This window comes from Odocoileus virginianus, chromosome 4 (genome assembly GCF_023699985.2).
Source record: "Odocoileus virginianus isolate 20LAN1187 ecotype Illinois chromosome 4, Ovbor_1.2, whole genome shotgun sequence".
Lineage (NCBI taxonomy): Eukaryota > Metazoa > Chordata > Mammalia > Artiodactyla > Cervidae > Odocoileus > Odocoileus virginianus.
In genome coordinates, this window is record NC_069677.1 from 78,691,508 (window position 1) to 78,704,103 (window position 12,596).

The window sequence follows — 12,596 nt, forward strand, 5'->3', positions numbered from 1 at the left end:
TTGAAAGGAACATTATCAATTCAGGGTTTATTTACTGACAACATTCCAGCAACATGTAATGCAGTCAAAACTTTTAAAAGAGCCCTTTGTATTTCACAAGGAATATAAGAATATTGGACTGATGCTGTTTCACTGACAATAAACAGTGATGCTATGGCTTTATTCCAGTTAAGTTCCTTGTCCTCTCTTCTCCCTTTTTCTTCCGATCTTCCACCTCCACCCTCTGCCTCTGAGACAGAGTGTGGGGGAAGGAGCAGAAAGGGGAACAGTAAACTGTATCAATTGGTCAAAATACAAGTCTGGGTTATCGTTTAGACTTTGGCAACTCGATGTCACTAATTTCAAGCTTTAGTTCCAGCAACATAAGCCACTCCAAAATCTGAAAAAGATGCTCTGACATCTCAAAGCATCCATCAGTATCACAATGAACTGATGAAAAGGTTTTCATCGATTCTTGGCTGATATTTTTCCTCTCCTCAGTTCTTTACATGTACTCAGCAAATTTCATAGTGCCTGGAACAGAGGCCAACTTTCCATTATAAACTCTGACTCCTTCATTAGGTAAATTACGTCCACACGGACACACGTCAGGCCTTTTTCCCCATCTACTCCCTGTACCTGGAACAGAGCCTGATTCACTACAGGAGCCCAAGGACTATTTGTTGAGTGGCTACATTAAAACTGACCCAAGAGCTGCAAATCTAATGCCACAGAAGGATTTTCCCCCCTTCCACAGTGTTTGGTGATTTATAGAAACAGAGTTGTCAGGGTTTACAAATGCACTGAACACTTTTGCCTGCGTGCATGCTAAGTTGCTTCAGTCGTGTCCAATTCTTTCTGACTCTATGGACTATAGCCCGTCGGGCTCCTCTGTCCATGGAATTCTCCAGGCAAGAATACTAGAGTTGCCATGTTCTTTTCCAGGGGATCTTCCCAATCCAGGGATCAAAACCACATCTTCTGCATTTTCTACATTGGCAACTGGGTTCTTTACCTGGGAAGCCCGAACACTTTTAACATGCATGTTATTCAAACAGCAAAACATTGAATGATAAGAAAACCATCTCCCTAAAAACAAGAAGCTAAAGGTGATATTTACAGTATCTGTGTGTGTGTTTCACTGGGAGAAAGAACCATTAATTTTTCTAGCAATTAATTAAAACTAAAACCATTAATTCCAGCATTTTCGTTTAAGGCACTCTGACATCTCAAAGCATCCATCGAAACAATGAACTAATGACAGGATTTTCAGCGGTTCCCAGCTGATGGCATCCTAGTACTTATCACTGCCCACCCAGACCCCCAGCAGGCACAGAAGGGATAAAGTTGGAGGAGCTGTACTCACCAGCCTTGATGTGGACATCCTGACTTCTAATTTTCCCTGAAGGATTTTCAGCTGTGCAATAGTAAGTATTATCATGGATTAAGGTACTAAAGCTTGAAGGAGGGAAGGGGAAAATCTGGAGAGTGCCGTTGGGGTGGACGTGGCGGATTCCGGGGACATCGTAGATCTCCTCGCCCGTCGCTAGGTACCATCTGAGAGACACAGGAGGGATCCCTGCTGCAGGGCAGGGCACCAGGGTCCCCGTGGTGCTCGCAAACACTACCTCTTGCAGAGATGCATTGACAAAGTAGAGGCTGGAGTGAAGGTCCTCACTGAAAACTGCAAGGAGACAACACAAGAGGGTGTCAGAAACATGCACCTTCTGCACTTACCTTTGAACATTTCATATCAACATGTTGACATGTCAACCTGACCTCAAGAGGTTATTTGGAGAAATAGTCACAAGGCTTGACAAAAACTTAATCGTTGGAAATTGCTCAACCTACTACGGACAGAGAGGCACCAGCTTCATTTCACAATTTGTACACAAATTAAGTTATGGATGTGTTCAGTGGTGTCTGACTCTGCAACCCCATGGGCTATAGCCCACCAGTTTCCTCTGTCCATGGAACTTTTCAGGCAAGAATACTAGAGTGGGTTGCCATTTCTGACTCCAGGGGATCCTCCAGACCCAGGGATCCAACCCGTGTCTCCGGCATCTCCTGAATTGCAGGTGGGTTCTTTACCACTTTTCCACCTGGGAAGCCCAACACAAATTAAGTTAACCTGGAGCTTAAACTTTGAATAGGTGACTTTTCAGCCCCGTGTCCAGAGCTCTAGTCTCCATGGCACTGACCACTATCGGAGTTTATTTTGGGTTTTGTATTCATTTATTGTTTGTTGACCTGTCTAGAAAGTAAAGCTCATGAAACAAAGCCATAATTTGCTCACACTATTGCCTACAGCACAGAACAAAACAAGCCCTGGGGTTTCATGAGGAGAAGCAACATGAGTGAATCAGTAGATCTGGTTGCTAGAATTAAATTGCTCTCGTTGAAAGTGTGCATTGAGAACTAATTTTGAATGAAATTAGTCACAAATTTTTTAAATTACAATTGAAGATCTGGATGTAAAGCACTTTGGAAAGGCCAGTTGGTTTTCTAAAAATCCAATCCAATCAACAATGTGATTTTTTGATGTTATTGAAAGTAGGTTGTGAATTTACCAAGACTAGATTTATGGCCCAGGATGTGATCTATTCTGGAGAAGGTTCCGTGTGCACTTGAGAAAAAGGTGAAGTTGATTGTTTTGGGGTGAAATGTCCTATAGATATCAATTAGGTCCAGCTGGTCCATTGTGTCATTTAAAGTTTGTGCTTCCTTGTTAATTTTCTGTTTAGTTGATCTATCCATAGATAGTTAGATAGTTGATCTATCCATAGATAATAAAGAGAACTTAGGCACAAGTATCGTTCAATTCCACCAGGCTATGGCAGATTCTGTTTCACTTACTCTTCTGGTCCATCCACCTACAGCCTATAGGGTTAAACTATGTCATAATAAGCACACGTGAAACAGGCAGTTGCTACAGACTCTGCTTCACACTGTTAATACTATTTCATACACATAATGTCATGTTTCAGACTTCACAAGTACAGATGACTCTGAACAACACTGATTTGAATTGGGTGGGTCCACTTATACACAGGCAGTTTTCAACAGGAAACACTACAGTGTAATGCCATCCTTGGCTGGTTGGATCTTTGGATATAGAGGAACTGTGGACAGAGAGAGCAGACTGTAAGTTATAGGTGTATGCACATCTTATATAAGATGATTTTCTAAACTAGTTCCCTGACTCGGGCGGCTTCAGTTGTTTCTGTTTTAATTACTGCAAATAAAATGTCTGCAAAGGTTTCCAGGAATTTATTGAGAGACTACATTGTACTCATTGACAGCTGTGAAGTGTTCTTTCCATGAAGCAAAACAATCCAACTTCTAGAATCCAAAACTTAAACAAAAGATGTACAAATGCAATGAAGACCTACTTCTCAGACATTTATGTTTCTGTGCGGCTTTCTAAAAACAAATGCAAAAAAAAAAAACAAAAACAAAAAACAAACAAACAAAAAAAACCAAATGCATACCCTGTCACAGGTTCACAAGAGAGTAAAGAAGCCCTGTGCTGTTCTTAGTCACTCAGTCATGTCCAACTCTTTGTGACCCCATGGACTACAGCCTGCCAGTTTCCTCAGTCCATAGGGATTCTCCAGGCAAGAATATTTAAGTGGGTTGCCATGCCCTCCTCCAGGGGATCTTCCCAAACCAGGGATTGAACCTAGGTCTCCCACATTGCAGGCAGAGTCTTTAACATTTGAGCCACCAGGGAAACCCAAGAACATTGGAGTGGATAGCCTATCCTTTCTCCAGGGGATCTTCCTGATCCAGGAGTCAAACCAGGGTCTCCCGCATTGCAGGAAGATTCTTTGCTAGCTGAGCTACCAGGGAAGCCCAAAGAAGCCCTAGATACTGGGAATTAACCTCACTGGGCAGAGATGAGAATAACATTTGTTGAGTGCCCCTGCCATGCCAGGCAATATTATGAGACAGAGGTGTTATTTCATTTACTCCTGTGTACAATAATGCTGCCAGGTTAGACCAGGCTCTGCTCCACAGAAGATGAGGTGGAGACTCAGAGGGGTTGTCCCTGGAGCAGGGTAGGAGATTGCAGAAGCAGGACTCAGTCTCCCTGATGAAGATTTTATTTCATTACTTGGCTGCCCTTACTGTTCAAAGGCAAATCTTGGGAAAGCTCTGTTCATTAACTTTGTCATCCTCCACCTATGCTCCTTAGAGACCCACCTGCTTTCTCTTGGTCACTGTCACCTGCAGTAATCAGAAGTTTGGCCATGGTCAATGCTGGCTATCTTTGAGCAGGCAGCAGAGTGAACATCATTCATCAAGAGAGGGCAAAAAAAAAAAAAAATACACTGTGTAAAAGTGACAGATTTACCCAAAGAGAAGACAGGAAGAGGTGTTCATCAAGTAGTAACTATTTGATGGTTTTCTCTCCCAACCATACCTAAAGTCTTAACAATACTCAGTAAATCAGAATATGGAAGCTATTCTAACTAAGAAATTGACTCAGACCAGAAGCACAGTTCATAGCCAAACACTGCAGCTTCCAACTCAAATGAAAATGCTGATAGTAGCACTGTGCGTTTGAGCTTTTTAGGAAACTGACATCACCCCAAACATATTGTTAGGAACGAGGTAACTGTCATTCTTGAGGCTAATTAATTCCACCCCAATTCTTTTCTTTCCCTACCTGCATTACTCTTCTGTCAACTGAATTGTAGGTGATTCAAACCAAGTAAAATTTAGTCAAATTTGAATTTACTCTTTTGTGTCATAAAAGTTGGCTTGTGAAGAATAGCAGTCTTTGAAAATGTGAATGCATGTAAGAAATATTTCTTAATTAAATGTATATTTTCTAATATAAGCCACATTCTAAGAGGCAGCTTATGAAATTATTTAAATGACTTTGAGAAAATGCAAATTAAATGTTTAATCCTTGCAGTTAAAGAGATAAGTGACCTCTGGGGGATTACTGTCACTTCTCCTTACATTTTTTAGATATTCCACTTGAGTCTTTCTATTTCACACCACTGGGTTTAATAATGTAGCACAAACTTGCTTTCTAAGATACACATCATATGGCCACAGGCAAAAGAAAACCCAAACTACACTCCAACAGCTTTTATTTCTTTCATCCAAGGGCCCATCCATCTGCTTAAATAGTAGTATTTTATTTATGGAGTGCTGTATGCACTTTATACACAATAATGTTCGCTCCCTCCAATAAGGGCACAGGCAATCTTAACGTGAAGTGTTTGTGTGTGTGTGTGTGTGTGAGAGAGAGAGAGAGAGTTCTTTGAAAATAATTGCAGTTTATTAGCGCTCAACAAAACACTTGGCAGAATCTTGTGAGAGTCAAGGTATAAAATCATGGGGCATAAACACTAAGGGTAGTAAAGGAAGGAGCTTTGGAGAATTGTTTTTTCATTTGCAGATTTCCCATATTTTATACTGTTATAACAGATGGTATAACCAAGACTCCAGTGACAAACATAAAGAAGAACGTTACACTTAAAAGAAAAATAAGTCAATATTGCTCTCTTTAAAATTCAAATATGACAAAGTGAAAGAAGTAACGTGGGAGAAACTTTACAGGGTGCAATGACACAACCATTCATGCATGCAACAGTATTTACTGGGCATCTGCTCTTGCCAGGCCTCATGCAAGGTCACAGTTACACATGTTTGCAGGAGTCATGCCACTGCTCTCCAGGAATTTCTGGTCTAGTGGACTGCATGGTCATTAAACAAGATCAGTGATAATTATTTTTCTTGTTGTTTAGTTGCTAAGTCTTGTCCAATTCTTTTGTAACCCCATAGACTTTGTAGCCCACCAGGTTCCTCTGTCCACAGGATTTCCCAGGCAAGAATACTGGAGTGGGTTGCCATTTCCTTCTCCAGGGGATCTTCTTGACCTAGGGATTGAATCTGAGTCTCCTGCATCAGCAGGCAAGTTCTTTGCCACCGAGCCACCAGGGATATTCAACAATGTGCTATAGACTCATAAACGATAGAGAAACTAACCCAGCCTGGGAAAGATGAAGGTAGCTTCCCAAAGGGGAAGGGAAAGAAGATTCTAGGCAGAAGGCATAGACACAGCAGGACACTGGTTATCAAAGGCAGGAGGGAAGTGAGAAGATGCCAGCTACCATCATATACCAAGGAGAGGGTGAAGAACAAGAAGAGACAAAAACCAGAGATGGATTCTCAGGGGTAGTTAACATATAAAAAGTGAGCAATGGATATCTGACCATGGACTTGCACCGAAATACATAATGAACTCCTGCAAGTCAACAAGAAAAAAATAATCTAAATAAAAAATGGGCAAAAGACTTGGATGATCACTTCACAAAGGCCAATATATGAACAGCCAGTAAACACATGAAAAAATACTCAGTGGCAATAGTCATCATGGAAATGTAAATTAAAAAGCACAGGGCTTACCATTACACATATAACTGAATGACTAAAACAGAAAAGACAGACTATAATGAGTGTCTCAAGGGTGTGAGGCTACATGAAACAGAGACACTGCAGGTAGAAATGGAAACTGATAATATTATTGTGGAAACTATTCACCAGTAACTGCTATAGCTAAACCTACGCATACCCCATGACTCAACAATTCAGTTCATAGGTGTTTATCCAACAGAAATCCACCCATACACTCATAAAAAATAAGCATCACATTCATAGCAGTACTAGTTGTGAGTCCCAAACTATAAACCACTCAGATACGATCAACAATAATGTACTCAGTCACTCAGTCATGTCTAACTCTTTGTGGCCCCAAGGACTGTAGCCCAACAGGCTTCTCCGTCCCTGGAATTTTCCAGGCAAGAATACTGGAGTGGGTTGCCACTTCTTACTCCAGGGTTTCTTCTGACCCAGGGACTGAATCCGCCATCTCTTTCATCTCCTGCATTGGCAGGCAGATTCTTTACCACTAGCACAATCTGGTAAGCCTAATCAATAATAAAAACTGAATGAATGTACTGTTACACATTTCAACATCAAATAACTAAATAAAAATAAGAATGAACCATTACAAACAAAATGGTTGTGAATTTCACAACCATAACGTTGAAGGAAAGTAGATACAAAAAAAAAGGAAAGCAGATACAATGAGAGTGCATAACTTATTATTCCATTTATATCAAGTAAAAAATAGAAAAAAATAATAATCCATGATGTTAATAGTCAAGATAATGATGATTCATGGGGGCGGTGTCCGGGGGGCAGTGTGTGGACATAGAGAATAGAAATGAGATGAGGGTCTATCCAGACTGCTGGCTGTCTTCATTTTCTCAACTTGGGTGCTGGGTACACTGATGAATTTAGCTCATGAAAATTTCATTAAGCCGTACTCTGTGAATATGCACACTTCTCTGTATGTATTCTGTATTTCAATTAAAACAATATTTTAAACAAATGGGGAAAGAAAGAACCATCATGAAGATAAAGAATAAATTATGAGCTTAGTAGCCCGAATCCTAGTGAGAATGATGCCTTAGAAACAGAAGGCAACATTTTGAGAAGTCAGCCAGCAGTTTTCAACAGTGTCAACTGCCTCACAGAGATCAGAAAACAGGAAAACTAAATAGACCATTAGATTAGAAAACTGGGTATATTTATTTTGAATAGAAATGCCATTTAGGACCAAAATGCTTCTATTGTTTTCACAGGAAGATGTGATTGAATGTCCTTAGTAAAATGAACTGCTTTGATAAAGGTCTTCCAAAATGAAAAGGAAGATACCTAAGCCTTCAGCAAATATTACATAGAAAGCATAACCCTTAGCTGATTCCTGGACTCTAGACTGTTCTCACATTAGCACAAGTGCTTTGAAATTTAGTGTCATCTTGATCAGGCAGTCTGAAAGCAGATAAATAGATGGTCTCATAGAGACTAGGAAAGCATTCCAAAGGTCTACAAAATAATTTCAAGTTAGGTTATAAAACACACTCATATGTTAGAGCAATTCTTCATTTACCTCTAATATATTTCAATCATTCTATCTATTCCCCAGCACTGAAGATCCAATGTCACTGTCCTCATGAATAAGAACTGGATAAAACTTCACAGTGACATAGAACTTAGAAATATAAAATTCTGTCTCCGTCCATGAGAAAACAAAACAGGAACTAGATTTAGCCTCTTGTAAGTAAGCATTCAGGCAATACAAAACAGTAAGTTCTAAAAGGAGGAAAGAAATGAGCTGTGTCCCTCTAGCAGTCAGCTTAAAGCTTGGAAAGGAAGGTGTTAGTCACTCAGTCATGTCTGACTCTGTGTGACCCCATGGACTGGAGCCCACCAGGCTCTTCTGTCCTTGGAATTCTCCAGGCAAGTATACTGGAGTGGGTTGCCATTTCCTTCTCCAGGTTAAAGCCTGGAGAAAGTTCCCACATCATCCCAAAAGGAAGAAAATCTAAAAAGAACTTGGTGGAATTTCTGAGTTGGGCCTGAGGAGGCCAAACACACTGGATTTGAAAAGCAAAGAGAAGGAAGTTGCATGGAGAAGGAATTCCAGAGAACTGAAGAAGGTTCCCTTTTATGAGTCTTAGGTTTGGACTGTGTGTGATTAAACCACTCATGCTGATTAAGAAACACTAGAAAGAAGCAGGTGGAAAACCCCTGAAGCTCACACAGGGGAGGGGCTAGTTCATCTAATAGACAGCTTATTAAAAAGCAGAGGCATCACTTTGCCGAGAAAGGTCCATATAGTCAAAATTATGGTTTTTCCAGTAGTCATGTATGGATGTGAGATTTGGACCATAAAGAAGGCTGAGCACCAAAGAACTGATGCTAGGAGATCTAACCAGTCGATCCTAAAGGAAATCAACTCTGAATATTCATTAGAAGGACTGATGCTGAAGCTCCAGTACTTCGCCACCTGATTCAAAGAGCCAACTCAATGGAAGAGACACTGATGCTGGGAAAGACTGAAGGTAAAAGGAGAAGGGGGCAGCCGAAGATGAGGTGGTTAGATAGCATTGCTGACTCAGTGGACAAGAATTTGACAAATCCAGGAGACAGTGGAGGACAGAGGAGCCTGGAGTGCTGCAGTCCATGAGGTCACAAAGAGCAGGACATTACTCAGAGACAACAGCAGCAACACAGCTGATTCACATTATTGTGAATCAGAAACTACACAACGTTGTCAAACAATTATACTCTAATTAGAAAATAAATTTTAAAAAAGAAAGAAAAGAGAAGGAATTCCATGGAAAGGGAATTCCAGATATCTGAAGAAGATTCTCTTTAGCCTTAGGTGTGGACTGTTATTTACATGTATGTGAGGAAACTGCTGATGCTGGATAAGAAACACCAGAAAGGAGCAGGTGGAAAATCCCCAAAGCTTACATAGAGGAGGGGTTAGTTCATGTTCCAGCCAGAGAGGAAAGAACTAGTATACGGGGTATCAGACAGAGCACTCAGAAGTATATTTCATCACTACCAGGGACCAAATTAATCACAAAAAGAGTTTAAAAGGGATGGATTCCAGAAAGAATTAAGTTGAACCCAAGGAACTTAGCTGCACAATACACCAATTTCAATGCTGGTTAATGAAAAGAAACAAAGTCCAACAGTTTTGATGTAATGTTTACAATACCCATAATGTTTAATGATTAATGTGTAAATGCAATGTTTACAATATCTGACATCTGATAGAGACTGGAATCAAGCAGGAAAATATGACCCATTGTCAGAAGTAAAATTATTCACTAGAAGCAGACACCGAGATGGCAGATGACAATATCAGCATGCATGGGCATTGAAATGGCTAGAATGATTGTTCTCCCAGCATCATCAAGATAATAAACGAAAGCATACTGATGAGAGAAATGGACAATATAAAAATAGCCGAAATGAAACTTCTTGAAATGAAAAACATAGTACACGAAATGAAACATGCACAAATGTAATTAACAGCATATTAGACCTTGCAGAAGAAAATGTCAACAAACCAGAAGGTAAACTAATAGAAACTATACAAATGGAAGAACAAAGAAAAAAGCATTTAAAACAATAAACATAAAATTAGTGAGATATGGGACAATATCTTGTGACCTAATATATGCATAATTGAAGTTCCAGAAGGAGGAAATCACCAAAAAATTTAATAATTATTATTTCAAAATTTAATAATGCCAGAACTCCAAATATCTCATAAGCTCAATGAATATCAAACAGAAGAAACACAAAGAAAATCATGCCACAACACATAAAAATTATATTGCTGAAAGCTATTAATAAAGAGAAAAATATGAAAGGCAGGCATTATGAAAAATACATATAACATGTGGAGAAACAAAGGGAAGAATATGTCAGACTTATCAGAAACAATACAAGTCAGAGGAAATAGAGCAAAAAAGTATTATTTAAAAAGGAAAATACCTTACAATCTAAAATTCTATTCCTAATAAAAGAAAATCATAAATGAAGACAAAATAATGAGTTTCTCAGACATCCAAATATTAAGGGACAGTATACAATAGGTCAGCAGCACAAGGGAAGTTAAAGGAAGTCTTTCAGACAAAAGTAAAACAATACCAAACAGACAGTTTTGACTTCTCAAAAAAATGAAGAGTGCCAAAAATGATAAACATATGGGTAAATATTAAAAAAAAAAAACCTTCACTTAAAAAAATCTTCACTTAAAATAAATAAATTTAAGAAAACCATTTTAAAATTAAAAAAAAAAGATCAAAAGACAATTTACTGTTTAAAGCAAAACTGATGATAATATGTTTTGGGATTACAACTTATATAGAGAAATAAAATGAATGACAATATTTGCACAAAAACAGGTAGGAGGAAGAAAATGAAAATCTACTGTTTTCAGTTTCTTCTACCACACATTGCTTTGTATTATTATTTGAAAATAGGCCATGTTAGTGTAAAGATTTACATTGTAAACCCTAAAGCAAAAACTTGAAAAAATAAAACAAAACTGAGATAGTAAACCATTTATGTAGATAAACTGATAATCAAAATAGTTCCATTAATCCTAAGGGAAACAAGAAAAAAAAAAAAAGAATAGAGAGTATATGAAATAAATAGGAAGTAATTATCAAGGTGGTGTATTTAAATCTAACCAAATTGCTGTTCACATTAAATATAAATGGCCCAAACACTCTAATTAAAAGGCAGAAATTATCAGATTGGATGAAAAATTTAATATTTAACTATACTTAATCCAAAAGAAACCCATTTTAAATACAAGGAAACAAGTAGATTAAAAGTAAAAGGATAAAAAAATATACCATAATAACACCATTCAAAAGAAAGCTGAGTAACTACAGTAATATCAAAATAGATATTAGGAAAAGAGATATTACTAGGATGGCTATTTTCTAATGATAAAGTGATTAGCTCATCAAGAATACACTAACAATCTGAAATGTTTATGTATCTATAAAAACTTCATGGTACATAAAGCAATTCCGCTAGAATCAGGGAAAACAATATCAAATCTAAAAGGAGAACTGAGAACTGGGTTTCCTTCTTTTTAGTGCTGATTGCCACTGGGTTGATATATCTATGATTTTCAGTTGAGATTTTATCTACCTTCTTGTATATTTTGATATTCACAAACAGTGCGTAGAGAAAATCCAACCTTAGTAATGCTGATGGCTTCTTAGGGGCCTGCCATGCTAGTCTCCTCAGTATCTTGAGTCCCCAAGTCCATTCCCACCTCAGGACCAACACAGATACTGAATGCTTGCTAGAATACTTCACCAACCTTCACCAATTCACTACCATCTGTTCTTTGACTCTCAGCTTAAACACCAGTTCCTCAGGATTTACTCCTGGTCTTCTGCCTCCTAGACTAGACCCCATGCCCTACCTCTCATCTTCCTGCTTCATTTCACAGTCTCATCTTAGTGTCTGATGTATGTCCCCAACTCTATTGAAATCTACAGGAGCGCCACTGCATACCCGGGATGCAGCCTTATTCCATAGTACTTAATGTGTTGACTAGTACATAATAGAAGCCCTCATATTTTTATTGAATAAATAAATAAGTGCTTAAGATATTATGGTTTTCATATCACATATAGCTAAAAGATTCCTTTTAGAAAAAAAATTATTTTTTATTTCATATGCATCATCTATTATAATCTAAATTCCACTATAAAGATGCCTAGAGACAATAAGAATTAGTGACTGATAAAAAATAATCTCTCAGATATTATAAAAAGAACACATTTATGAGATGTTAGCCACTCTAAGAATGTTCTTTTTATCCAATATGTGTGCTGATTTTGCAATAAGGAAGAAAAAAAGCTCAATTTTGCTATATGTTTACAAATCTCTGGAGGAAAGAAATAAGAAAAAATGTTAGCATTTTACCCATAAAATGTCTAAGTATTGTTTGCAATATCCTTCTAGAGAATTATTTCCATGTGTGTCTAGGGAATTCATTTCAGAGATGAAGTCTCTCTGTCCCTTCAGATGGATGAAAGTCACCCTCAGTAAAATTGCTGGCAGTTAAGTGCACAGTTTCAGAGAATACAGCCTCTGTAATGAATAATACGTATGTAGTTCACTATTCTCCAACATTTACATTTTAAGCTCAAAGCTTTCAGGAGGCATGAAAGAGGTGAATGATTTGAGAGAAGGAGAAGACT

At 38.2% G+C, this 12,596-nt stretch overlaps 1 protein-coding gene across 1 annotated transcript in view; it reads right to left on the reverse strand.

Annotated features, from left to right (window-relative positions):
- Window positions 1–12,596, reverse strand: part of DSCAM (DS cell adhesion molecule) — an 808,668-nt gene that overhangs the window by 654,633 nt on the left and 141,439 nt on the right. Inside the window, exon 2 of the mRNA XM_070466795.1 lies at window positions 1,346–1,663. Coding sequence (XP_070322896.1) covers window positions 1,346–1,663 — 318 coding nt within the window. The remainder of the gene's footprint in view (window positions 1–1,345; window positions 1,664–12,596) is intronic.